General features: G+C 43.2%; 2 protein-coding genes across 2 annotated transcripts; one reads left to right on the forward strand and one right to left on the reverse strand.

Moving 5' to 3' along the window:
• On the forward strand, nt 1-4,237 carry RPL32 (ribosomal protein L32). The gene is made up of 4 exons (XM_082210862.1): nt 1-136; nt 1,787-1,887; nt 2,045-2,226; nt 4,056-4,237. The coding sequence occupies exons 2-4, from the start codon at nt 1,792-1,794 to the stop codon at nt 4,183-4,185; spliced, it is 408 nt and encodes a 135-aa protein (XP_082066988.1). The 5' UTR covers nt 1-136; nt 1,787-1,791; the 3' UTR covers nt 4,186-4,237.
• A 1,065-nt stretch (nt 4,238-5,302) lies between these two features.
• Nucleotides 5,303-26,147, reverse strand: LOC309524586 (cullin-associated NEDD8-dissociated protein 1-like). The gene is made up of 15 exons (XM_082209266.1): nt 25,829-26,147; nt 21,629-21,772; nt 20,990-21,144; nt 20,294-20,417; nt 19,685-19,941; nt 18,819-18,924; nt 17,707-17,855; nt 16,506-16,798; nt 14,818-14,959; nt 12,738-14,243; nt 10,476-10,571; nt 8,972-9,141; nt 7,938-8,102; nt 7,273-7,380; nt 5,303-6,402 (listed from the first exon to the last, which is right to left on the reverse strand). The coding sequence occupies exons 1-15, from the start codon at nt 25,894-25,896 to the stop codon at nt 6,175-6,177; spliced, it is 3,711 nt and encodes a 1,236-aa protein (XP_082065392.1). The 5' UTR covers nt 25,897-26,147; the 3' UTR covers nt 5,303-6,174.
• Between the last annotated feature and the right edge of the window lie 1,407 nt (nt 26,148-27,554).

Consider the following 27,554-nt stretch of genomic DNA (forward strand, 5'->3'; position numbering starts at 1 on the left):
CCTTCTGTGCTCTCGGTGTGGCTCTCACCCGATCTGCCAGGACCCTACAGCGGCGTCCCATCAACCCTTGCGCCTTCCGCCTTCGCTCTTTCTCTCCGCGCTCGCTCCCTGCGCGGGTGCCGCCATTCTCCAGCAGGTAAGTCCGGGAGATCCGTTGTCATCCTTGCCGGGAGAGGCTCCTGGGGGAACTTTGCCGCTTCCAGGGGCAGCTTGAGGCCTGCTCTGTCGGGGCCCGTCGCTATTTCCAGGCGCGCTGGGGGGGGCGGGGAGTTTGGGGGCGCTCTTGGGGCGAAGCTCGGTTTCCCTTTGCATGGAGAGGGCGGGAGGCGAGGGCAAAGCAGACAAGCACAAGGGCCTGAAGGCTTAGCCCTCGCTCGCCAGAGTAGCACCATGGGTCCTCCGTGGTGGTCCATGGAGGGGAAACTGGACAGAGCTCCTAATAGGGTTTGAGCTTTTCCGACGAGTAAATCTTTATCGAAGGTGGAGGGCTTGGCTTCAAATAAAGAAGTTGCTCACAAACTGAGCTTTTTCGCCGCGGATAATTCAGCTTTCTAAATCGACCTTTGCAACACAGCGCTTAGCACAGTCATAATGTGCATTTAGGCCGAAGTAAACCCCATCGCCTTCTCCTGAGGCTTAAGTGTGCATAAGGTTCTGGCCCTGATTTACCTCGGCTGGATTTTTGTGAGTGCGCGCGCACGTGCAAAATACAGCACCTTTGGCATAATCTTTGACAGTGGTACTTATTCGGAAGTCAGTTTTATCGGGAAAATTCATGAAGGTGTAGCAGATCAATGTATATTTGTTAATAGACACGAGTAACTTGGGTTCATTCATTTCGGGGGCCCTGCTGAGTACAATTTGGTTGGATGCAACCCATAAATATTTCATAGGTGTGAACATTTGTGTACCATCCACCTTCAATCAGCATGTGAAGTGGGATTTAAATTACTGTACTGTCCCTCGCTCAACCTCTATATATTTGGTGGCAGGTGTGAGGATTCTATTTGGGTACAGTGGACACTTGGGTTGCAAATGTTATCTGTGCGGGAGACACGTTTCGCAACCCGCAGTGCGCACACGGGTCGCAATTCGTTACTTATGCGCATGCACAAAACGATTTAGCGCATGTGCGTGCGCCGAAACCCAGAAGTAACCCATTCTGGTACTTCCATGTTCAGCGCGGTACGCAACCCAAAAACGCGCAGCCTGAAGCTTCTGTAACCGAGGTATGACTGTACAATTGTAAGCACAGTTGAGGAGCTTTGCCATCAGCCACAACTCCCAAGTGATGGAATACTCAAATAAAACATCATGAGAAAAAGTCCACAGTTAGTTACCATTTTGAATCAGCCCAGTCCGCTTGTATTATATCTGGTTAATGTTACTAATTTTATGAAATATTTTTTAAAATGGAAAACTTAACATGGAAAGATAATAGCAAGAGGATAATTTCTGTGAAATCTTGCAGCTCATTTTACTAGTAATGGGTTTACTTACAGCATATGTTACACAAAGCCCATTAATAATATGTATTTTAGGCCTAGGACATTACTGGCATTTTTAAAAGGTTTCTCTGCACTAAATAGATGTGGGAGAAAATAATTCAGAGGTTCAGCTCTTAATTTGATTACCTCCCAGGACTGGAGAGCTTTTCATGCTCTTCCAGCTTTCGACATGGTAGGGAGAAAAGATGCGCTGCTACAGGGTGGTTTTTGTTTTTGTTTTTTAGGGTAATTATTTCCTATAGTGTGTTGATTCCTTAGGTGTGCTCTGTTTTTGTTAGACACGATGCCAGCCCTCAGACCCCTCATCAAGCCTAAGATCGTCAAGAAGAGGACCAAGAAGTTCATCCGCCATCAATCTGATCGCTATGTCAAAATTAAGGTAAGGTGTCCTTTTGATGAATCACCAGATATTAAAATACTCAAGAGTGCCAGCTTGTGTTTTGGTTTTGCAGCACTGACATGGTAATATATTAGATCTCTGAATAGATGGTGCAGATGTTGAGGTTTTGATATTCTTTCTCCCTGGATTTCTATAGCGTAACTGGAGGAAGCCCAGAGGTATTGACAACAGAGTCCGCAGAAGGTTCAAGGGCCAAATCTTGATGCCCAACATTGGGTATGGTAGCAGTAAGAAGACAAAGCACATGTTGCCTTCAGGATTCAGAAAGTTCCTTGTCCACAACGTCAAAGAGCTGGAGGTGCTGATGATGAGCAACAAGTGAGTTGGAAAAGGGATTCAGGGATGCCATGTTGTGTTTGAAGATTTCTGGCTTGGTTACAGGAGTAGTAGTCACTGAATGCAAAAAGATTTTGGGAGTTGTGGGATCTAGCTCATCTCTCACACACCTGTTTTTCTTTTCTTTAATGGGATACTGCTACTAGCCATCTCTTCCCCATCCGTTTTTTTCCTTTTCGATCTTCCGCTTTTCCTGTGTAGGATTAGAACTCAATCTGTCACTGCTGGAAGGTTTACCACTAGAAAATCTCCTTGTATATTACAATATTAATATTTCTTTAATGTAGTAATGCTGAGGGGAGGAAGATTGTCTTCACGCTTGGGAAGGTCATTGCATCCATTATAGTGTTCAAAGTACAGCAGAGTATCAGTTGGTACCATTTAGGTATCTGCTTCAAAGATAATTCTGTAGAGGTTTAGGGATGGTTGAAATTTGATGTAGGGAAATCCTGGTTCAGATTCCTGTTAGGCAGCCTGGGACAGGTTCTCTGTAAACTCTACCACAGTGTTAGTAGGCTAAAATGCCACAGAGAGCTCTTTGAGGAAGGTTATAATGTCCTATTGATTCCCCAATATCTATTCAGCTCAGTCAAATAGGGAACGGCACAGCTCGGGCAGGTTTTCTTACTGGACCCAATCAAAATGTGCATAACTATACTGCTGTTTTCCATTCACACCAGCGGGTAATCTTTGGTGTTGTGGTCCCTCCCTTCAAATTACTCCTATCTTTCCTCAGTCTGAGTATATGAGTGGGTATTTCTGTACCTGTGGGCCCAATCAAGGCTATTAATTTTTTTGTATAGTTTTTGTGCAAAACCTCAGTTAAAAACGTTTAACTGCAGTAGATGTACCTGGATTTTGTCTCCCAAGGGAATCTCTTACAATGTTGCGATCTTGAGAACATAGTTCCTCTGAACTGGGTTGTTGGAATTTCAGTGTGCCTTCAGCAAGCAGTGGAAATAGGCACACACTCATTGTTTGGACCATTGAAAAGAACAACTCGGGTGTAGCAATAAAGACCACCCACAGAAATATCACACCCATTACAAACTGGCCACCAAAAAAAGTACTTCGAAACTTGCACAGCAGTGATGATGGCAGTTGTATAATGTGTTGTTTTCACATAATGAATTTTCTGTGGCAAGACAAAATAAGATTAAATCTAAAATGGTATGCTGGGATTTTGATGACGTTGCATGGATGCTGTGGAAACCTGAGCAGCACCTGCTGCACAATAATCCTCCATCTGGACTGCCCTTGGGGAACAATGTCCTTGGGAGCTAAGAATCCCATGGTCTACCTTGATCTGGAAGCTCCTTACACATTATTTCCTTCAGTCTTCCAGTTCGTTTAAGCCTGTGTGTGGTATTGTAACAAATGACTCCCTTATGCTTTCTGGAGTCTTCAAGTTGCATTTAGAACAGAAAAAAACTAGGCACTCCTTTTGGAAGCATACTGCTTCCACATATCTAAATGCCTCCAACCCCTATGTCAAAAGCATCCTGCCTGTGGAAAGTGACATTTGAATGCAAAGGCCATTTCTCCTGCGCATAGACTTGAACAAAGACATGTTGTTTTTGACATAATAGTACAGTAGTATTTCAACATAATGTCCCACTTGCAGGTAGAACATTTACATTAGGACTGTTGTGCAATTGTCCTTAATATGTAATTACCCCTCTACTTTCCTCAGTACATACTTGACTACTTCATGGACCTCCAGCATCTTAGATTCTCACTCAGCCTTTCCTAGAATTAGATTTAAAATGGTAATGAACTGTTCGTGACACAATGCCATTATCTTTTATCAGGTCCTATTGTGCAGAGATTGCTCACAATGTTTCATCCAAGAATCGGAAGGTAATTGTGGAAAGAGCAGCTCAGCTTGCTATCAAAGTCACCAATCCAAATGCCAGACTGCGCAGTGAGGAAAATGAATAAATAGTTGTTCTTGTACAACTGTATTTAATAAAAAGTAAAACAAAACAAAAAAGTGTCAGAAAACTGATGTTCCTGCTGTGAGGGTATATAAAAGCAATTTTTGTAACTTCATATGAAGATCAGTTGTTAGAAAGGTAGTAATATTTTATAAACTACTGTCTTCTGCTAACAGATACTGTATTTGCAAACCCACACAATTACAATTTACTATCACGGAAGAGGTGTACATTAGCAGTGAGAAAAAAGCAGGAATTCTTAAGTCACTAAGCTGTATCTGCTCAAGGTAACTTCACAGCTTGCTTTAAAACATACATCTTAAAAAGAGTGACTGTGCCAAACAGGTATACCTCCTTTGGAACCAGCTTCAATGAAAGCTCATTTGCATATGCATAGTATGTGAAATGGTAATTACTAAGGTGTTCTGCTCTGAGAAGTTGGGGAAGGGCCATAGCTCAGTGGTGGAGCTCCTGACTAGCATGCAGAAGATGCCAGGTTCAATCCTTGGCATCTGTCGGTAGGGGCTGGGAGGGAACCCTGCCTGCTACATGGCACAGTAGACAATAGGAACTAGGATGGACCAAATGACTTGCTACAAGGCAGCATACCTGTTTATTCTTTGTCTATGTGTTGTGATCTTTCCTGCTTCCTCACTTGAAGAAAGCAGATGCTGCTTACAATTTAGAATATAACCTCAAATCCTGTACAACCCTACATTCTGTTTTATTCAAGTTGAGAGCACAAGCTTAGTCATTGCTGGATGGGTAGAATATTGGGTATCTTGGAACTTCCATATCTGCATACAGTGGTACCTCTGGATTCGAATGGGAGCCCTGTTCGCATCCTGAGCAGAACGCAACCCGCATGTGCACGAGTCACCGCTTCTGCACATGCATGTGACATTTTGAGCGGCGGACCCCGGAAGTAACCCATTCCGTTACTTCCGGGTCGCCTCTGTTACTTCCGGGTCGCCACGGAACACAACCTGAAAACGCTCAACCTGAAGCGTATTTAACCTGAGGTATGACTAGTAACAAGCAGTATTTTTGTAGCAACTAACTTGAACTCCTTACAGAAATCAACTTGCAAAGAAAAAAGAAAGCTGCGATTGAATCAATACTGCTGATGCATTTATGATCTTTATTTTCATTGGATGTGTTTCATGTAGAACAAAAAAGGTGACACCCTGTTTTATAAATAGAGCACTTAAGTGATTCACAGACTGACTCAAATGGGGGGGAAATCGTATAAGTGAAGCTTAATAATCCACGGTTGCAAGAAATTAACATTTTCTCTGCTGTACTGTGAGATTTAAACAGCAGTATGTTGGTGTTAGCATTTTTATAACCAGTTGGTGCCATTTCATTATTAAATACTTCATACCAGAAAGATCAATGGTTCTTGGGAGTGACATGCTAACTTTTTGTATTTTAAAATAAATGCTTTGGTATCAAGCTCTCATGGGGGGAATAGTAAATACCCAGCTGCTGCATTTAAGAGGTATGTGGTAACAGACGAATATTAAGCATAAGGCATTCCATCGTGGAAGATAGTTGGGTTACTTTCATAGTTTAGCACTTCAGTTCACCTGCTACTATGAAAGTCACTCAAGTCAGTGTAAAATTAGCACACATAAAAGTCACTAACTGAGGCAATTATGAGATCTTTATAGCATAACTTCATTTATCACTGTTTTATAAAATTCCATGATAGTGCCACCACATCAGTGATTTGAGATATAATTGTCAATGCACAACTTTTGGCAAAAAATCATGATTGTGTATTTGAGCTAAAGAATAAGTGACCTTAAAAGTGGTGTTACCCTATTGATATCAACAGGCCTTACTGTCATTTTTATGTTTCTAAAATCATGCCTGTTTATATAGGAAGTTGTCATTTTTAAAATGGCATCTGCATCTAAAATCAGCTCTAGAATATGATTGTCCACCCTCAGCATAGTGGAGTGTAAGGAGGAGGAGAACATTGGGAGTTCTAGCTCAAGTCCATTAATTCTGCAGCAGACAATGAAGTAGAATCCTTTTGAATGCTTTCAAAAAGTGAAGACATTTCTGGATTTGCTCTGATCTGAGAGTAAAATTCTGCCATCACAGGGCTTTTATCTACATCAGGGATGGTCAATAAGGCAGCTACTGCCCTCATTGCCGAGCGTTTCAGTTCATCTTGCTTCTCAAATTCTTGTTTGACAGAGCCAGCTTTTACCTAAGAAAAATAAGACATTTTAAAAATGAACTTCAGGCAGAACAAAAATATGCTAATAAAAAATCAAACTGACTACCAATCCTGTAACTGGAGAAATTGCATTGAGCGAGCAGAAGTCTTTGTGTGAGAGGAACAGCAGCACTGAATAAAACACAGAGATCTTACAATGGCTTATAGCAGAGATTTTCAACCTTTTTGAGTCCACAACTCCCTTGGCCAACCGCATTCGTTCTGCAGCACCACTGGGGCCCAGGAGCCCAATTACATCACTACTTGCTTGCTGAGCTGGCAGCCTCTCACCCTTTTTCAAACACCCTCATTGTGGAGTGTTCCTTCAGCCTCTCTCCTTGGTGTCTTCTGGCCAGCTGCTACTGTCACCACTGGTCTCTGAATTCCCCACCCCCCCACCCCACTCCAAAGAGAGGTGCCTCCCAGAGGCACCATTTGCTTGTGGAGCTTATTAGCCAGGGCTGCTGCAACAAACAGCTGTGCAAGCATTTGGGAGGCAGAGATGAGATGGGGCATCTGAGGGAGGGAAGGGAAGAGGGACAGAGGCCAGTGTTGCCTGTGGCACCCAGATCATCAAGGCACCCCAGGGTGCCACAGCACTCTGGTTTAAAACAACTGGCTTACATACTGTACAGGATTACCCTCCAGATGTTGGGCTCCCAAATCCCAGCAGGTCTAGAGGTCAGGGAATACAGGAATTGTATTCCAGCAACCTCTGGAGGGCCAAAGGTTAGCTATCCCTGGCTTACAGCACTGAAAGGTAGGTATTCTATCTAGCCTGAGAATGGAGGACGGGATCAAACAGACCTGGAAGCAAACTGCTCAAGGAAATGAAATATTTGAGCTTTCCTAGTGTATTACCTTTGTAGAGCAAGTTGCTCGCAAGGGTTCAACTAGTCGTTCTAATCTTTGTAGGACTGCATTAGGACAGAGTGTTGAAAGGCGAGCCAGCATAATAAAAGTCAGCATCTAAAAAAAATATATGGGGGAGAAAAATGAAAAGGCTACATGAACTATTCCCCCCTGAAGATTTTCACTGCTACAATTTCCAGTAACATACGATCACTTTCACACAACAGGTTCAAGCAACCATCATCAGCCTCAAATGGATCACTGCACCAAATTTCCCATTGTATTTTAAAATGATGGATCTTTCTATGATAAACCAGGGAAGCAAATTACAGAACTGCATTGTTCAGCTGTTTCCCTACTCCTAAAAACTCCACAAGAATGGCAGTGAGTTGCAGGCCGGCAACACTTCCCTCCCTACTCTCCTATATAGAAGTGATGTCCAAACATTGATCTCCTGAGTTTCAAAACCACTAAAAAGGGTTTCAGTATTTAGGAATATATAAAAGAGCTCATGTTCAAACAACACCCAAGTTTAGGCATTCACTTGGGCACAGGGAGGAAGAAAACAGCCTTGTTCTCTACATGGCGTGGGAGGTGAGCAACCTCCAAACAGCCCTTAGTGAAGTAGTAACAGATGAAATAATCTCTGCTGCTAATGAAAAGGAGGTAGTTACCCTGATGTCATAATGATCTTTCAAGCCATCCTCCACGTGATTCAAGTACTCGTAAATGTCTAGTCGGTCAAGGCAGCTTTCCAAAAGTGTGTACATGCACTCAAAAGCAGCTTTCCTTACATCAAGGCCATCATCTACTGTGTGTTTGAATGGGCCCATTTCTACCTAAAAAAAGAAAAAGGGGAAATGCTATTACACCTGGTCATTCAAAGAGAGAAGAGCTTTCCAGTAGGCAATATCTGCATGACACCAGTGTCAACAACATTTAAATCCTCTCTTATATATCCGCTGCTGCCTCAAATATTCCCCAGAAAACACACAGTCCCTATCCTGAACAGTGAACTATACCACATAGTTGCCCTGAGGCTACAATCCTAAAAACACCAGGAAGAAAGTTCAGTTTAACACTGAAACTTAAGTGCATAGGATTGCACTGTAAAGCTTAACACAAGTTGTACTACATGGGGAGAACATAATTTCTTGAATTTTATAAATCGTTAGAAGGGATGCCAAAATTTATATATGATGAAATGAACAGATCTAACTTCTGCTAAAGTTTACATGTGCTATTAGACTTTTCCACCCAACCAATAATAATCACAAATGTCTGCACTCCCCTGCTATACAAAATATTAAAGCCCATTTATCCTTATCCTGATTATTGCCTATTTACATTGGTAATTACTTTGGACATTAAAGCAAAGACATTATCAGCAAAGCATTTTTTAATGTGTGTGTAAGCTGGGGTTTGAACTGTTTCAGTTGTCAGAAAAACATTTGCTACTTCATGCTACTCGTAAGGGCATTAAAATGCTATCGGGTCCATGAAACTAGAAGCCAAACCATATTTTCCCTTTTTTACAGTGAAATTGCTAAACCAAATATCAATTATGTATTCTGTTTATGCAATATATGCAGACTTTAGGCAAACAGAACCTATGGAGTTAAACCAGATAAATCCACACACTTTGCAGGAAAAAGCCAAATCACAATATGAAACTGAAATGGATAATATTATCTACATTGGTCCATACCTCCCGTATCAATTCCCTTCTAATCTTGGTTTCATTATACAGGTGGGGCAGTACTGTGCTGAGCTGGTCTCTGATCAGAGTAGGTTTGTTGTGAGCAGCAGAATTAAACATAGCTAAAGCAACACGTCGAACATTCAAGTCGGGATCCTGAAGTGTTTTTAAGAAGTCACCTGCATAGTAATAGTACAAAAAAGCAGCTTTTACTTCAAAACCAGCTGGGAAACAGCAACTGGTCACCTTGTCGCAGATGTGGAAGAAAATATTCTCACAAGATCCAGCATGGTCACCTTTGATCAGCATGGGAACGTCACTATGAAATGACAGTCTCACTCCATAAAAGACAGACACAATACCCCATCAACTGAGTCACACCTACAGAAACTGTGAAAACAAGGTGTTGGCATTGTAGAAACAAGCCACCTTAAACCCTCTTTTCTATACTTCTGACCCTGATGCCCTCCGGATGTTTTGGACTACAACTAGCCCTAGCCAACATGCAGCTAATCCAAAAACATTGGGAGGGCACAAGGTTGAGGAGGCCTGCAGTGACTAGACTAGCTGCATCTGTTATTAACACCATTCCCTTTTTCCTTCATTCTCTGAAAACTAAAACTGGAAACAGAACTCAAATGTATTCGAAATGTCAGAATATATAGCAGGAAGCAATTTCCTTTTGACAAACCTGATCATGCAGTATTGAAATTAGCAGCCTCCGCGTAAACTGAACTGCAGATGAGAAGTTTTGTCCAAAGCAAAATCTGTGCATGGCTGGAACCACAGGACTTTGCCTTTCTCTTCTCATGGGCCCTCCAAAGTCTGATCTGAAGGAGTTAAGGGACTCTCCAGAGCAGATTTTAGGGCTGTGCAGAGAAAGCCAAGGTCCTGTTGTATGAGCAAATTTCGTCTTGTACAACCTTTGATTCCATCCATGATTTTTAAAAATTTCTTAATTCTTCACCTATGAGGTGGCTCCAAAAAACTACTAAATTCACCCATCCTTAATCTGTGGATAGATTACTGTAGAAATCACCAAGCCATGTATAGAAACAAACAAGTTCCTGCACAAGGAGCATTTCCATGACAAAACCAGCACTAAAGGACAGGGGGGCACTACTATCATCAGGGTTGTTTTGAGTTGTGCTCTGGCACCATGTGTGTGCTGCCTGCAATGTAATCAGTGCTCTTCAAGTCCCCCATTAAACCAGGGAGGCGGCGAGGAGGAACCAGGCGTAAACTCAATCCCAGTATGCCTTTCTCTGCTCTAAAGCATAATGGCTAATATATTGAAGGGGCCTTCTAAAACATGCATTCAGCCTTGCAGTTCCACTGATTGTGGTTAAAGAACAACTCCCCTAGATTATTTATTTTTGAGTACCGGTAAATGGGAATTGCAGGCAGTTAAAGCAAACCACTTGTACAGCCACTGTGTATTTGTTTATCGTAACAAAACAATGCCTGGTATTCTGATCACCCAGGGAGGTTTCTGCATGAAACAAAGATTTACCTATGCATCCTTTAAGAAGGGGATCAATGGGCTGTGGATGATCTGAAATGGTGAATTTGATTGCAGTTACTACTGTGCTTCGAGCATATGGTGAACCTGCAATCAAAACAGAGCAAAGAATCGTCTTAAGAAGGAGCATAGAGATCAGATAACATTTTATTAAGATTGCTATTCAGATTCCACTACTCCAAAAGACACACACACACACACACAGAGAGAGAGAGAGAGAGAGAGAGAGAGAGAGAGAGAGAGAGAGAAATCCAAGCTAAGCTGGCAAACAGGAATATTAAGTGTGCATGACATACCTTTTTTGGTACTCAAGTGATGTTACCAGCTAGAGGACTAAAACTATAACTAACTTTACATTCATCTCCCTGCTTAAGCCACTTGGCAGACAGCTGCAGTTTAAGCAGGGTGGTCATCTAATGGTCTAATGAAATAAAAATTTTATGCAGACTGGCAGCAGCTGCACACTGTCAGACGAAGGGTAGGGTAAAGTGACAAACAAATATGCTTGACAGTATGAGCAGAATTTTACTGGGAACATTTAGCCTGGCAAAGTAATACTGTATTGTCTAAAATGGGATTTTAAAAACCTTTCCAGTGCTTTATTCCCAAACATAAACACTGGTTTAAAGAAAAGAAAATCTCTGTTTAATTTCATTCTGGAAGCCCACACCTCTGTGATGACTCCTTAATATCTCCCTCTGCATTAGTCACAGCGATAAGAGCCTACACCCATTTTCTGCAATGCAGAAATTTCCCTCCTAGATGAAGCCCCTTGAAATGTGGAATGTAGCCAATTGCTCCCCCCATTATATAAAGATAGTCATCCACAGAGCTGCACTCAGACAATTCTGTCACAATAGCAAGCCCAAATAAAATTGGAGCCCTATTCCACAGTATGCTTACTTTATATACAGTGGTACCTCGGTTTACGAACTTAATCCATTCCTGAAGTCTGTTCTTAAACCAAACACGTTCTTAAACCAAGGCATGCTTTCCCTAATGAGGCTTTCCACCACCGGTGCCTTTCCATCGTTCGGCTTCCATTCATAGACTGAGGTAAAGTTTGCAAACCAGAACACTACTTCTGGTTTTGTGAAGTTTGTATACCAAATGGTTTGTTCACAGGACTGTTCATAAACAGAGGTACCATTGTATAGAAGTATTTCTATAATGTATCACAAAATAGCAAGGCAGCGTACACTGATAAACATACTTGGGGGGGGGATTACAGATAATTTTTAAGGTGACTTGGCCTAGTGGTTAACCCAGAACTGCCCATTATATTTGACACCCCTGTTAGGCAAATGTTAAGACATCTGAAGAAAACCTACTTTGTTAATACCCTACAGAATATGGTTTCATTAGGAACGTACAAATGTAGAAGAGAACGAGTGTTTGCCCTTTTAAATAAAAACCTAAGGGTTTTTTTCTCTTAAAAACAAATACTGTAGTGGTGTAGTGGTTAAGAGCGGTAGTCACGTAATCTGGGTAACCGGGTTCGCGTCTCCGCTCCTCCACATGCAGCTGCTGGGTGACCTTGGGCCAGTCACACTTCTTTGAAGTCTCTCAGCCCCACTCACCTCACAGAGTGTTTGTTGTGGGGGAGGAAGGGAAAGGAGAATGTTAGCCGCTTTGAGACTCCTTAAAGGGAGTGAAAGGCGGGATATCAAATCCAAACTCTTCTTCTTCTTCTTCATCGAGTCATCTATATACCAGAATAGTCTCCCCCACCCTTTTTTGTTGTCATTTTGTTCTCCTAGCTGGAATATCTCTCTTGCCTTTTCTCCTCCGAAGCTACACACGCATCAATATACAGAAGAGCCAACAAACAAATTATTATAATTTGCTGCAGCATCTAGCGACCATCTGCTAATATTATAAAAATGAATGCAAATGCATAGTTTTTAGTAAGTTTTGTGAGTTTTAGCTGAGTTTGTATGTCCAAGGTTATTATCCACAGAGAACTCTTTGATTAAGCCATCTATAAATCCCTCTAACTAAAATACGCCAAACAAAATCACTCATCTACTGGAGAGGGAGGCCCTGCCACTAGTTCCAGCTTTAAGGCCTGCCCATGGAGACACCACCTCGGGGGCTTCTACCACCTGAGGCAGTTGCTTCACTCGACTTCATTAGTGGGCTGCCCTTGCTTCCACAGCACTGGCTCAATGACAGGAGTCACGAAAGGCACAGGGGGCCTTAGTGCCGACCGCATCTTAATAGTGCTACAGTTGGGCTTGGCCTCATTGATACCTGATGACAGCTGTTTTTTCAACCTGGGCAGCAGCTGAGAAGGATTCACCACGGTCAGTTTCCCCAGGCACTCGGCGACTACGTTGCGGGTCCCTTCCTCGGTGCATTCGCAGTGTTTGAAGAGCAGGGCCCAGATGTCCTCCACGTAGGGTTTCAGACTCTCTCCCGGAGAGGAGCTGATGACTTCCTTCAAGGAGTGGAGCAGCAAGTATTGCCGTTTAGGCTGGCCTCCAATCTCTTTGAGCATGAAGGGAAGGTACTCTTTCAGGCTGCCCGCACTGATGTTGCCCAGAGCGTAGGAAGCTGCTGATTTCACCTCTTCGCTGGGCGAAGCGAACGCATCCAATATCACGGCCTTGAGCTCCTTCTGAGCGCTGAGGTTCGTGGTGCGTCCTATTTCGGCCAGGGAAAGGAAGGCCAACATTTTTACAGCAGCGCTGGACTTGGGATTCTTCACATCCTGAATGAACTGGTTGACTACCCCGGGTGCTTCTTTGGGGCACACGGAAGAAAGGGCTGCCACACACTTTGCAACAGAGTGATAGGCCTGCTTATGTAAATTTGCAGGTGCCCCACCAGGGCTCGAAGAGTATATAGGGCTAGTCAGCTGCTTCATCAGTTCTGCATAACTCATGTTGACTGTCTTAGTTACAACCAACGCTTGGAAGAAGTCCACAATGGCTTTCAGGGCCCCGCCTTGCATCAGAGGCGAGTAAACAAGCTGAAAGAGTCCCGAGAGAACTGTACCACTGATCTTGGACAGGGACGAAGGATAAACCTTAGCTAAGGTTGTAAGGAACACGATAGCCACCTGAGAAACGTGCATATCGTTCTCACTGATTAAATCAGGGAGCTCTACTAGAACACATTCAATCATGGCCGGCTTGAGGCTGTCGCTGTAGTTCTTGATCAAGATGTCGAGAGCCGTCAAGGTACTCAGTTTCAAGGCACGCTGATTCTTTCGCAAGAAGGAAGCCAAAATGGGGAATCCTTCTGCAAGAATGGGCCTCAAGTCTATTCTGAGTGGGGAGCTGGCAATTAAAGTTAGCGCTTTGACTGTGGTCAGTCGGGTTATTTCGTTTTTCAGCCTCTCCAGGAAAATCTTCAAGGTTGGCTGGAGATCACTGCTTAGGTAATCTCCAAGGTTGCAAACAATCTGCCCCATGCAAGAGATGGCCCGTTCTTTCACCTCCTGGTCAATGTCAGCAGCTTTCAACCTCTTCAGAGTAGCAGAGAAGAGGTCTCTCACATAGGGCTTGGCATCAAACGTACAAGGCACATCCAGGGGCCGGATGATTTTCACCAGCTGCTGCGTAACCAGCAGAGCTTCCGAAGTTATCTTGTAAAAGGGATCCCCTATGCAAATCACGACGGGGGGCAACAGGGCCTTAACATGTGGGTGGAACACATCCCGGGAGTGGTTGCAAAGGACGACGTGAAGGAAAGACAGCGTATCAATCTTCATGTTGGAGGAGCTGGATTTATCAGTCAGGGAGAAGACAATGCCTGTTTGGAGAAAGTATTAGTCAGCTTGGTTCTATTTTTAGAATACAAAGTTAGCTTCAGACAGAATTAAACTCATACAAAGAGAACTGGCAGGGTGGGGATGTAGTCACAGATAAATTTGCATTCTTTAATAATTTGCACCTTCCGCACAATTTGTTTCATGTACAAATCCCTTTGGGTGCCTTATAACAGCTTACAGAAGTCATTCCCCTACTATATAGCTCCTCAGAGGGCAGGTAAACTCTGCTCTCTCGCCACACTCCAATTCTATCTAAAGCAAAGGTGTGCTGGAACAAGCTCACCTCAGAACTCCAACCCATGAAGTTCAAGCTCACTACCCCCAACCCATGAAGTTCAAATGGATTTTTAAAGGACTAGATAGTACCAACTCTTGGCTTCTGCAAAGCCAATGGTAAAATATCCACCAACTTGTTCTGAAGGAGCAGAAGGTTAGCTATGTATGTAAAAGAAGCCACTGTCATATGGTTTAGGTGCATCACATTTGAGAATGAAAAATATTCTATACTGAAAACCTTTTGCCCTGCTACGTCCCCTCCCTCCTGACAAGTTTTACCAGGTACTAGTGCAGGAATGTGATCTGCAAGGCAACCAGGAAGAACATTAGCCAGTTCTGTCAGGAGAGTGAAGCACCCCTGTCTTGACTTGACACTCTTCTCTTTGAGCTGCTTGTGCAAGGCCTTGACGATGTTTGGAACCTGTAAGGTTAGAAAGAAACTCATTAGTAACCCAACACGAAGCTAAAGAAGCAAGTGATCCAAGTCTAAGACTGGGCATTAATCATTTAGTATGGAATGGGAAGGGGAGCCAATTTGCAAATGGTTTCTGTTATGCAGGAAAGGTTATAGTCGTGGATTGTTTCTTCATAATATTCATCTATGTGGACATGGGTGAGCTTCTCAGAGGGGGGCAGGAAGCAAACACATAGGGGATCCAATTCTTTTCAGATAAAGTTTTTCACATGAACTATTCTTCCAAAGGGATGTTTTTTAAACAACAATAGCAAGTGTACTGTGTGTCCAAACGTTTGAACAGGAGCCATTTTTAAAACTTCAGACCCACCAAAATGTTCCCCCAAGATCCACGAAGTAGGATCATTCCAATCAAGTACATTTCAAATCAATGCATGCCCTATCTCTGCAAGCACTCAAGAGCCACAGACCCCATTGCTATCAAGCTGAGATATGGATTCAGAAAGTGAAACACAACTTCTAAATGGCAGCTAACATTTTGCTCACTTCAGAATAGTAGCTGCTTTGCTACAGCTGCTAGAGAAATCATATTGTTTTGAAAACAATGCAGTGGGTGCTGATGACGAGTTATTTTCTTATTTCATTTTCACAGCACACCACATTTTCATAAGCTGACAGAAGACCCAATTACGTGAATGTTCAAGTGGCAGAGCGTATGCCCACACCGCCTGGGGTGGGTGCATGGAGTGCACCCCCGAGGGAGGCGGGTGGGCAGAGCCTACCTCCCACGTACCACAGTTCAGGAGAGGAGAGGGGCGGCAAAACTGCCACTGACTCTCTTCCTGCTCTCCACCCCTGGGTCACACCTGACCCAGGAGCGGAGCTGCTTCAGCCAGGCTCAAGGCATGCCACAGCCGAGGAGGGTGGGCTGGAGCCTTGCAGCCAACTCTCCTGCTCCCCCCCCACTCCCAGGTGAGACCTGACCACAGACCAGAGCTACAGCCAAGCACAGCTTCTTAGCACACAGAGCCAAGCTCCAATGAAGGTGCCTGTTGTGGAGGTGCCTGGTCACTCCCCCCCCCCATAAAAATTGCACCTGGACCACGGCTGCCATGACCTCCCCACCATGCTAAACTAGTGCACCTTTCCTCCAAGGCATCTGCAGAGAGGAAGGGCTCCTCCACAAAATAGTAGGCTGCATCTTCCTGTTGCTGCTGCTGTCTATCTACTTATGGAACCAGTTCATCATATCAGAGCAAGCTTGTTCATCATCAGTTGTCTTAAGGGCAACAGATCTCCATTTGAACCAACAGAGTTCCATTTGAACCAAGCCAGTGAATCTAATGTAAGTTCATCGTTTTGAAACCACCTTGTTAAGCCAGGGATATGGAATCTTTGGCCTTCCAGCTCCCATCAGCCCCAGCCAGCAAGGTCAGTGGTCAGAAATGATGGGAGTAGAAGTTCAGCAAAATCTGGAGGGTTGCAGGTTCCCCATCTCTGTGCGAGGCAGGGTCATCTCTTCAGGCCCCTGGCTGCCTGCTCCATCACTCACCTGGTTCTGGAGCATGGTGAGAGGTATATCCTCCTTGCTTGCCTCATCTGAAGCATGCAACCAACTCTGAATGGGCAGCGTTTGCTTCAACAAAGATATATAAGCACAGAAGATGTCTGCTTTAACATTCTCCTCCCTTTCCTTGAACCTGCTTATTAAAGCCGGTGAGAGTGTTTTGTAGAAATCCTGCAGGAGGTCGTGCCTGGTGCTGACAATAGCCTCAAGGCACTTCGCCGCAGACCTGCGAACTTTCCAGCTAATGTCATCATCGTCACTGTACTCATCGTCACTTTCTAAGGAGGAAAAGTGGAAAACCAAGCATTAGGAAAGTGGAAATGTAGATCTTGACTACTTAAGGGTGTAACAGGTCTACATCTTATTTCTCTTTTTCAAACAAAGAAACACAAGGCGAACAATGGGACAATAAACCATTGCTTCAAATCTTCCCGTAAGACTGCAGTACAATAGGATTTTGATATAGTTTTCCGTCCAGTTAGAATTACAAGGAAAAGGGACAGAGGGCCGTGTTGGACATACTTCAGTACAGAAAAGAAATGTAAAAGGAAAAAGGTCAAGTTGGTTGCATGTCCCAGCAAGAATAAGAGAAGGAGAATCACTCTCTTTCCTTCTGCTAGCTGCTGGATAGACTGGCCTCTCAGTGGATCCTGCTATGGAGGAACAGAGTTGAGAAATAGCCAGTCTCAGTCAACACAATGGGAAGAAGCTTGCTATCTCTCCCTCTCATTCAAACAACTGCAGGGCAGGGGGTTGGACTCGATGGCCCTTTTGGTCTATTCCAACTCTATGATTCTATGATTCTATGAAAAGTAGGCACTGGAAGACCTATCTGAGAAACAGGAGCCAAGTGGCCGTTGATTATAGCTAAGCCAGGCCTCACTGCCTCTCCTGCTTAAAAATGAAAATAATTCATTTCAGCTGATCTATTTAAACCCATCTTGCAGGTGCTCCAAAATCAACTTGGACATGTTTTTGGAGAGTGAATTTACGGTTACTTTAAAAGCAATGAACACGTTGTTTTCATGTTCTGCTGACCATGGAAAGATGAGTCTCTCCATGCCAGCCTCTGGGCTGGATGGCTCAGGAAAGAGACAGAGAGGTTTGAAAGGACTGTTCAGGATACTGATGGGGCAGCCCAGGATTCTCTGAATATATCACCATCAGATTCCTAAGCATGCCATACCTTGTTCCTCATCCTCCCCATTTTCAGTTTCCATCATTTCTTCTTCATCCTCCTCCTCGTTGTCATAGTTATAGTTTGGGTCATAAGTGATATATTTGAGGCACAATGCTGTCACGCTAGGAAGGTGAGGGCCAATTTCTTTTGGACACCTTTGAAAATAGCAAGAAAAGCTCAAATGAAAATGGAATAAAATACCTAATTCAATAAATAGTATTCTCCATACAACCAATTAATAACAGTCTCTGTCACCCCCAAGGCTTGAAACACCTTACATCAGTTTCAGAAACATCACCATACTTCTTAATTGTGATTGATTGCAACTATGAGGTCTCAAATGCACACATGACCCTCTCGAAGCGCTGCCTATTCATTTCAACAAAAAGGCCAGATTCACATGCACAAAGGAATATGTATACACCCGGGGTTCTACTGAAATCAATCTGGAAACTGATATTTGCATAAAATCATTATCTGGACCAGATACAATTCCACAACTGGACCACTCTAGGCAGGATCACAGGAGAGGTTCAGTGTGTCAAAATTTCCCTTAACAGTTATACAAAGCACACAATCTCTTTTCATAATGCCCGATTCAATCTCACTCTATTCCTGTCTTTTTTAAATGACATAAGCCCTTTTCTTCATTTTATTTAAGCTTTAGAACAATGAGGAAAAGGAAGTTATACTCTTCCCTGAAAACAAACTATTGGGGATTTCAGCTGCAGAAACATGACTCAAGTTTCAATTATTTTAGAACTGCGACTCTTCACTACAAAATTTCCAGATCCACCAGATGTGTCCTGCTTGATAGGTCTCCATTCAGTGGTAAGGCCCTTTCCAGCAGGTGTGGTTATATAACATAAGGAAGTCATTACATAGGCATGCAAAGGGGCCAGACAACCATCTAGAAAACATCACTGGAGGGCTCCTGAGACACAATTCCCTTAACCAGAATAAAATCAGATCAGATAGCACAGATTTCTGGATAGCAGCTTATTGAAAAGCAGACCCTTCACAACCACACCACCCCCCCAAAAAAAATACACAAAGCAACACGGCATGCTGAACTTTGCATGTCACGGAAAACCAGACCATGATAAACATACACAAACCTTCTCACAAAAGACTCAAAGGCCTGGAAGCAATATTCCCTCAGCTCATCATCCTCAACGTTGCAGTACTGAACGATTAAGGGGATCATCTTTTCCAGATAGTCTCCTAGAAGACAGCGAAGGAGTGAACCATTAAACATAAATTTTCCCAGGCCTAGTGAGTAGTCAGGGGGCTCCCGATAGTGCTGGAAGTAAAATCTGAAATATCAGTTTTTCAGACATATCATAATGCATAACTATCTCTACAACGTGAAAGGGAGCCCTTATCCAGTTACAGCAGTGCAATGGCAGTTTGCATGTTAGAAATCAATAGATCTGGGACCACATAAATCCAAGAAAATAGTAGCAGCCGCAGTGAGAATATCTCCTTCATCCTCAATTTAAATCACCCGCTGAAGTTTTTTTTATTGCTTACAATTATCCATATGGAGCAATTTCCCAGCTCATTTGCTGGAGCCATCTGAATTGATCTGTTCTGTATATATCTTTGACACTTTCTTCACTCCTTTGCTAGTGGCCTATTAGAATCTTAGGCCAGAAAGCTGGGCTCTCATACACCTGGGCATCTTCCAGCCCCATTGATCCTAGTATAAAAGGTTCTTAGCTTACCCAAGCAATAAAAACTGCCTTTGGCTCCTGCTTACGCCGTAAGATACTCAAAGTTGCTACAGCAGGAAAAGATGTTATGGTAGTACAACTACCGGTAGATCCCCAAGATATTAACTCAGGAGTTCAAAATAGGCCCAGGTAAAAATCCCACCTCACTAGAGGAAGGAAACCAAGAGCTACGGGGGAAATATAGGCATAGAAATCCACTTGGGTAACAGCAGTCACAAGTGGCAAAGCCTTCGCAAAAGACGACTTACCTATGCGGTGCCCAGCCTGTCTGCTGATTCCAGCAATACACTGGATGTATGTTCTGGTGGTAGAGGTGGAGTTGTTTCTCTTCAGCTCTGCTAAGAGGTGCTCCATAAGCTCTGCAAAGATGTTCCCATTGCAAGTCAAAACCAAGTGGCCAAGGGCAATGATGGCCCTTTTGCGCACGGCCAACCTGGGACTTGTCAGCTGAGGAAGGAGGCAGTTCAGGATTGAGGAATGGAAGGAATACAGAGTCCCCCCTAACCTGCAGTCATGGGCAAGAGACACAGGAGACTCGTGTCAGCATAACTCCTCGCCAAATAGCGGCCACATAAACACCACGAAGAAACAACTTGCTGGCACTTCTCTACACCTTTCTACAACAAAATGAGGAACAGAATTCACATATTTTCCTATCAACACAGTTTTTAAGAACAAGCTCATTAAAACCGAGTTATGAATACTGCCTGAATTGATTTTTCTCTAACGTGTCATTCGCTTGGTGCCAGGAAATAACACACTTAGTAAAGCGTAATAATGCTTCTGTGCTCTTCATCTCTAGAAAGCTGCTGCAGATGCATCCTACTACACAACTGTTTGAAACATTTTCTTTATACCTGCTCAAAATATCTGACAAGATGTCAAGAGCTTCAAGCTGCACAGAGACATCTTCTTGCTTTCCAATGGCTCCAGTAAGCTGGGCTGTGATTTTTTTGCATACGTTGGCTGTCATAGTGGAACCTATTAGGGTGGGGAGAAAACCAGAATTAAGGGGTGAATGAATGAAACTTTATTTGCATCAGCCATCGGCCATAGCAACAAAAAAACAATGTGATATACACAGAACAAAATAAAAAGTAAATTCTATAAAACACAGTTTAGGTTCCTGAATCAGCAGTCAAATAGTAGACCTTATTCTGATTGCCCCAGCTAGAAACCTGACAACCTTTGCAGTCATCATCTCCTCTTGATCTGCCAGGAGAAACGACACTGTGGCAGTGGTTGGGCGACCCGGAATGGTCAACAAAAGAGGGGAATTAAGGGGTTTGAAAAAGAACAAGGAAATATATCTGGCAATGCTTCAAATGTAGATTATCTTCCTTCGACTACGACAATTTTTTAGTCAGAGTGGTGAGATTTGCATTAAGTCCTAGTGTAATTTTCAACCATTTCATTTCTAGCTTTAAAAGTAAAATAAACCCTTTCCACTCAGGACATGAATGCATTTCTGTTTAATAGCTTCTAGGATTTGGAAAAGGAATTTTACAAAACTTCAAATAGGAGAGTTCGGGTTTTGGTTTTGTGCATTTTACCTGTAGATGGAGGAGGCAACTCAGAAATGACCGTCTTCAGCCCAATACTGGAGATGTCCCGGAGCTGTTCCTTATCTGATAACATGTTTGTACACAGTGTATCAACAATTGTTTCCACCTGATATTCTTTTACTTTGCTCACCAAAGGGCCCAAACTGCAATGCCAGGGTGAGGGGGTGGCAAGGAAGAAAGAGATAAGAGGTATCACACATGAAATGAAGTTGTTCCCAATATAAATCTTCTGCAGACAAGGCTTGGAAGATGACCGCTATAAAGGAAATACTGTACTCATGGGAGCAAACATAGGAACTTGCCTTATACCAGCGGCATCTGTCACAAGGCAACACTGGGAGATGGCAAGTCAAACAAAAAAAAGTACACCTTTCTATTGCAAGCAAATATGCACACACATATGCTGTAGGATCATCCATAATCCCCTCAAGGTGTGTCTGTGGACAGGATCAGCAGGCAAAGAAACTGAACCTACATTGTGTGAAACAGCAAGTTTTCATACAGGGTGAAAAGCAAAATACAAGACGACATAGCCCACGCAAAACCTGTCCAAGCCTCCTTTGGATTACTTAGCAGTTTTACGTAAAAAACCCAAGTACTGCTGTAGCTGATGTAGAGGGGTCTTACCATTTGACGGCCAGGTTTTGCACCTCCCCGTTTTTGTCTTCAAGTAATTTTAGAAGCATTTTCACAACTTTTTTCTCACTGTCTTCGTCTAGCTTTATGGAATCTTTCTGCAGTTCCATCATCAGGTCATTGGTAGCCATAAACCTGGGGGGGGGGGCGACACACACATCAGCAATAGGTTGTGCTGATTGGCAGAAGCAGTTCCAATTTAAAAGGAATGAAAGATTAAAATCCATAGAGCTGGAGTGAAAGGAAGAACAAACCTTTACCAACAGTAACCAATCCATAGATTGCCTACTAGTTAAATCAATATACAGAATTCCCTTAACTAGCGATAACCAGGCATATGGAAGCAAAGTATTTACTTAGCTTAAACCATTTTTTTATTTTAAAAAACCTCAATCTTTCCAACACAACCACACTTAATTCTGCACATACTACATGACTGGAGAGATGTGCATGATTTAAGTATTTGCAGCAGCAAAACACCAATGGGACAATGGCATGTTCCATCTGTTGCCCAAAAGTGGAAGCAGCTCTGTGAGCCTTCACTAGCTGAAATAGTTATATTTATCTTCCCATCTATTCTCAAATGCATGGTTTACAATTAGAGAATGTTAAGTATTCTCCTTCATTAACAGAATGCTACGGGTGCTAGCTTATACCAAAGTGCTATGCCAGACACAAAGCCAGCACTTTATCAACGGGTGCTGGAAGAGGCAGTGCTACACAGAAACAAAACTTGGTCCACACCTCAGTGTTTAATATTGGCACTTCCCTAGAGATACTAATACCTATTGCAAAACATCGTTTCTCCGGGATCATGTACAAAGTGCAGCTCCCAATGATGCATAATCTCTAGCCCTAAACAGCCATTCTTAATGTACCATTTATCTTTGCTTGAGAATCATTAGCACATAATTTGGACAGGGCAGGGGAAGCTGTTAATATTTGGCAAAATCAGATGCGAAGGACTCCAAAGCTTTCAGTGAGGGATTAGCCTTGAGAATTGGGACAGGATTTTCTACATATTTGGGGATAGGGTGAAAACTCACAGAAAGGCATTATTTGCAAATGCTCCATATATAAAAGTGAACAAGTAGCGTGCAGGGAGCAGACCCAGGCACACTAAAGAGCTGACCATTTCAATGGCACCCACAAGGTGCTCACTAAGAACCTGTGGTGTTACAGGTAAGGCGTTATCACCATTCATAGGCCAAGCCTGGCTTGTGAATTCCTCACAGCTGGTCTGTGCCACAATCTAAGCTGCCTAAACTTCTTTCTATCGCCTTCTCTGCATTTTTTACTCTCTTCCATATCTATATCCAGGGCTTTTTTTCCCAGCCAAAGCTCACAGGAGCTCAGTTCCAGCACCTCTTTTTCTAGAAAAGTAGCACTGTCTAAATCCACTTTGGGGAGAAGAGATGGAATACGTAAATGGAAATGAAAGGCTTCCTTAGGAACCTAGAGTTATTTGAAATGTACTGTATATGAAAATATACAAAGCCCCAATCAACCTCTCCTACCTAGCTCTTTCCCCCTTTGTTGCTGTTGCCAAAACATGAACAGGGAAGTGGGGAAAGAGAAGAGGAAATAAGAGGAGCTCTTCCCACACATAGTTCCTGGAAAGGGCAGACAGAGCCAAAGAAGTATGCAATATGTGGAAACATAAATACATTTGGCCCATTGCTCCAACCTTAGTCCTGCAGCTGCCTCACCACCACCATCATGAAACTAGTCACCAACCACAATATTATCCACTGTGTTAGCTAGCTGCAAGCCACACAGGTAGGATCTTCAAAAATTAGGTATACTGTATAAGGCTGAAATCTTATATACTCTTACCAGGGAGTACGTTCCACTGAATTCAATAGGATTTACTTCTGAATAGACATAGATAGGATTGTGCTGTAGGTCAGCATCAATATACCTGCTTTTTGTGGTTGCTGCAAACCTTATAGGTATACTTAGGCCCACACCTCACCTGAGTATAGTGACTCCACATGTGGCATTAATGAGATCACCCAACACTTACTGCTGTGCCAATGTGATGCCCTTGGCCTGCTCCTAATGCCTCAGAGTGGGATGTTCTATCAGAGTAGAAGTCATTACTCTTCATTCTCATCACACATGGACTAATCACAGAACCTCACAAGTTTATGCCTTAAAGCTGCCACCTAGACACACCTACTCAGAAGCAAGTTCCACTGAAATCAGTTGGGCTTTGTTCAGAATATATTCATTTAAGGTCAGAATATAAGAACTTTTAAAAATACTTGTTTGGAGTTAATTATCCCATTAAGGTTTTATCTAAAATATTTAATAACTACAGTATTCCTTCTGAAGACTTTTTTAAAAAAAGGACTTCTGCTTAAAACTGGAATCTCAAAAGAGCTGAACTCTCAGTTATAAGTAACCACCAGAAATAAGGTTAAAATAGTAAGCTTTCAAAATACACAACTCAGATATATAATTGAGACACTGAGAAAAATGAGTAAAACTGGTTCAGGGCCTTTAATAAATTCACAGTGCAATTGGAGGCATGCTGTCTCAGAAATCAGCCCCAGTGGATTCAATAGGGCTTACTCCCATGTAAGTGTTTACAGGAATACTTTATTTCCAACACATATTATACACACAGTAAAATAATAAGTGTACTGTATAAACAATTATGTTTATTCACCAGGATATCACCACCCTGAAATGTAAACATATTTCAATATCATTTCCCCAAATAGAATCAAATTCTATTCATGAGTACAGTAAAGGTAAAGGGACCCCTGACCATTAGGTCCAGTCGTGACCGACTCTGGGGTTGCGGCACTCATCTCGCTTTATTGGCCGTGGGAGCCGGTGGACAGCTTCCGGGTCATGTGGCCAGCATGACTAAGCCGCATCTGGCGAACAAGAGCAGCGTATGGAAATGCCCTTTACCTTCCCACCGGAGCGGTACCTATTTATCTTACTTGCACTTTGACGTGCTTTCGAACTGCTAGGTTGGCAGGAGCAGGGACCGAGCAACGGGAGCTCACCCTGTTGCGGGAATTCGAACCACCGACCTTCTGATCGGCAAGCCCTAGGCTCTGTGGTTTAACCCACAGCGCCACCCGCGTCCCCCCATGAGTGCAGTAGTCAAGTATAAATCACACTGGTATTAGAAGGTGATGGGACACCATACCAGCCCAATACTGTTGGCACATCAAGCACACGATAGATACCCTGATTCCTCCTCACAATTTTGAACATAGAACATATTTTTTTGCATCCCTCAAGTACAGGTAACCCTAACCAGAATCCTAGTGCTTGGATTTAGACCAATTTAGGCCATACATTCCATGGAAATCAAAGGGATTTCCTTCCTTCCCTCTGCACCATATTCTGGAGGGCAGAGCTACAAATCCTCTTTTACACATTTGGTGGCTGATTTCCCACCCACTCCTCTTACTTAGTCATACTGTACAGTGATTCCTTCAAATATACATTCTATGCAGCCGTAACCTACAGCCCGTTTTCAGCTGCTGCTTGCAAGACTTGGGTGCATCTTCTTCCAGTTACAACCGAACTTCAGTTTGGTTTCCTCCAAACACAAGGGCTTAGTTGGCTATTATTCCCCAGCTGTGCGAGATCAGATTTGTTTTTCTTTAAAAATGCACTGAAGGCGACCAATCGTCTCCCAAATGGTAACAGCTGATTAGGAAGATTCCCCACCCACTCCCACCATGGCCCACTGCAGCTGTCTAGCAGCAGTGCATCTCTACCTCTGTCTCGGAGGAGGAACATAAAAGGTTATCATAACATCAGCTACCCAGTGAGAAATTTTAGGAAGGCAGCATTCTCCTTCTCAACCCTGGAAGCCTGCAGTACGTTTCCTATCCGTCTTATTAACCCTGTCTATAGATACAGCAATCACTACAGGCCCCATGGTATAGGGGGGAGGGGCGATATTGCATTGACTACAGCCAGTGAGCCTCCTTAGTTCACATCATCCCCTTTATAAGGGCGTCCTTTTTCAGGCGTAGGTATTTTTAAAAAGCCTCCCCCTCTTCCACAACCCCTCCCTCTAAAAGGCTTGCAAGGAAACACACACACGTGTGTGCAATCCAAAAGCCAACAACATACGAAACCTCAAAACCTGACTTTACAACATGCACCCACGCATAATATTATATGCACCCAACGCTACCAAAGCTCGGGTCCTACCTAAAATCTTTGTCGGTGGATGTCATCTTCTCCAAAAGGTTGGAGATGTGATAGGATATGTTAGTCATCTTGGACAGCTGGCCTTGGAAGACGATCTCTTCTGTGCAGCCTGTTTTAAAATATTATATAGGTGTTCAGGAAGGAGTTGAAGTTTCTTGCTGCCCTAAGAAGGGGTTCCTTCTGCTGGAGATCTGCATGGAGAATATGGCGACAGGAGGGACACCGTGAGACGGGGGTAGTGTTTTTCCTCTCTCTCTTTTTTTTTTTCCTCCCTCTCCTACCCCCTCCCCTGGTTAGAAGTCGCTGGAAAAGCTGAGCCCCTGCACTGTTATCATAGGATATATATAGCCTATAGTCGGGGCTACGGCTGGGCCGAGGGCGCCACCTACTGGCAGATATCCGCAGCCTCTCAAGTTACAGGAGAGGGGGGAAGAGAAGGCAGCAGCTGCTGCGCGTCTTTTCACCCCATTCCAGAGGATGCTCTGCTATATCGCTGCAGTGGGACTGCAGGTGTTTGCTAACATCCTGCATCTTCTTGCAATGAAAGAAGCACCAGCGATAAATCACCCCCTCCGTGCTGGGTGCGTGGTGGGGTCAGCTGTAATTAATAGCTGATATGGGGGTGGGCTTGTCTTGAATATCAACTTCTCTCTAGAAATTAATCAACTGTTCCCCCAAATGGAAGAACAGGCACAACTACTCATTGTCTGCACAGCGCTTTCTAAATTGAAGAAGAAATAATATGCAATATTGTTTTTAAAAAACCAGCCAGCTACATGCAAGCTGAGATCCCTGAAGGAATAAATATAAAATTATTTAAGTGAAATAGTAAGAAAAAGGAGAAGGGTTGCAGCTTCATGATAGGGCATCTGCTTTGGCATGCAGGAGGTCCCAAGTCCTCAGCATCTCCAGGCAGGGCTGGATATGTTTCCTACCTGAAACCCTGAAGAGTCGCTTCCAGGCAGTGTCAACAATACTAATCCAGATGAACTAATGGCCTGACTCGGTGTATGGCAGCTTCCTATGTTTCTATGGAAGCGGTTTATTTATAAATTACTTACAAACCAATCCCCTGAAAAATTTGGCATAGCTAAACCTACTGAAACAAACTAGCTTTTGTAGCAGAACTCTGCTTCAAACAGGGATTTCAATGGGAAAGTATTGCTGGGTCCTCTTGCCCTCCCCCATAACCTTTCTTGGTAAGCCATTTTTATTTCTGTTGTACAGATGAGGAACAGTGAATTTCCCAAGGCCACATAATGCATCCATGGCAGAGGAAGTACCTTAGCACAATCCTATGTGTGTATATACTCAGAAGTCTCTCTGAGTGCAATGGGACTTACTCACAAGTAAGTGCATGTAAGACCAATAGCCACAAACTGATTTTCTAGTGGCAGCTTACACTAGCTCTGTGACTGATTTAACTTGGATCTAGAATCTACTTACCTGGCGTCAAATACTGTACATACCCCTGCCCAGAGAACATGCTTTTCCAGTGCTTTCAAAACGTTCTCATTGCAGGTTACAAACTGAAAATATTTAATGATTGCAAACAAATAAACCACTCTACTCTTTGAAATGAACATTAAGTAGCTGCTACTTGTTTGCTGATTTGTGGGCTCAACTTTCTGCATACGATACAGCTTACAGTACACAAAACTGTGTATCTGAAGAAGTGTGCATGCACACGAAAGCTCATACCAAGAACTAACTTAGTTGGTCTTTA

The sequence above is a fragment of the Podarcis vaucheri genome (genome assembly GCF_965113315.1).
Source record: "Podarcis vaucheri genome assembly, chromosome: 2".
In the NCBI taxonomy this organism is placed as follows: domain Eukaryota; kingdom Metazoa; phylum Chordata; class Lepidosauria; order Squamata; family Lacertidae; genus Podarcis; species Podarcis vaucheri.